The sequence below is a fragment of the Sinocyclocheilus anshuiensis genome, unplaced genomic scaffold, assembly GCF_001515605.1.
Source record: "Sinocyclocheilus anshuiensis isolate Anshui unplaced genomic scaffold, SAMN03320099.WGS_v1.1 scaffold241, whole genome shotgun sequence".
Taxonomy (NCBI): domain Eukaryota; kingdom Metazoa; phylum Chordata; class Actinopteri; order Cypriniformes; family Cyprinidae; genus Sinocyclocheilus; species Sinocyclocheilus anshuiensis.
The window spans coordinates 69,652-70,985 of NW_015540865.1; the positions used below are offsets into that span (position 1 = coordinate 69,652).

The window sequence follows — 1,334 nt, forward strand, 5'->3', positions numbered from 1 at the left end:
CACACACACACACACACACACACACACACACACACACACACACACACACACACACACACACACACGAGAAACCAGCCCACGGTTATTCTCAATCAATGCGTTTCAATCAGCAAACTGATTGGTAGCAGGTGGAGGCGACACGCATGTTTACTGTACGCTTGTCTGTTTCAGTATCATTCACATTCATGCATTTGTCAGACACTCTAATCCAAAGTGACTTACACTGCATTGGGTCTTTAAAGGAGTGTTTCAGATGCGATTAATCAAATGAGTTCTGACTCTGTTTAGCGTGCTGCTGTACCTGTCCGAGAGAGAGCGGCACGGCATCCTGCGTGTGTGTGCGGCCGATCTTTATGATGTCTTTGAACTGTTCAGCTTTAGCAGCGAGAGCGTCATGCAGCGTCTGAAGACCCGGCAGAAGAACCTCATGCACCTCTTTAGCAGCAGCGATGTGCATGGCAGTGGGGAACGTGTCATTAGAGCTCTGCAGCAAACACACCAGACAAACATTAGCTTTGCATAACCTAACCGCTGAGTTCACTGTGCAGATATTACCTATGTAGCAGGTTGAGTTTTAGCTAGTCTGGATATTAAAGAAAATATGTGCATGCTGTTTGAAAGGTTTAACACTGAGAGAAATATCAGTGTGCACGATTGATTTACATTATTTACACACGAGAGTGATGAAGAAACATAGATTCATGTGAAAACACAGAGCAGGATGTGAACCAAACAAGACAAGAAATAATTTGGTATTAAGGGTGTTTGTTATTTATTATTTATTGGTATTAAGGGGTGAAAGAAGCACCATTCATTTGTGAAGTATTTAATTCAGTGGATTACACAAAAATAGGCATTACCTCATGGTGTTTAATATATTATTTTAATTTCCATAAATAATAACTACTTGTGAGATAATAAAATAAATGAATAAATATAAAATGAATTTATATGCAATGAAAAATAAACATTTAAACAAACAAAACTATTAAAAATAAAGATTATATATTATTAATTTCATTTCCATTAAAAATAATTACTTGCGAGACAACAAAAATGAATAAATAAATATAAAACATAAAATAAATATTGTTTAATTTTAAATGTTCAAAAAAAAAAACAAGAACAAAACAATAATAAAACAAAATATAAAAATAAATTAATTTAAATATATTATTATAATATTACATTATAATAATATCATTACATTATACTATAAAATAAGTTAATTAAAATATAACAAATGAATTAACATAAATAAAAAAATAAAAAAATATCATCATGTATATCATGAAATGAATACCCATACCGCCCATATGGATCTGAGTGTGAGT

General features: G+C 32.9%; 1 protein-coding gene across 1 annotated transcript in view; it reads right to left on the bottom strand.

The window, feature by feature from the left end:
* LOC107688033 (fumarate hydratase, mitochondrial) overlaps positions 1–1,334 on the bottom strand; it is a 9,691-nt gene that overhangs the window by 5,849 nt on the left and 2,508 nt on the right. Inside the window, exon 5 of the mRNA XM_016485572.1 lies at positions 302–484. Coding sequence (XP_016341058.1) covers positions 302–484 — 183 coding nt within the window. The remainder of the gene's footprint in view (positions 1–301; positions 485–1,334) is intronic.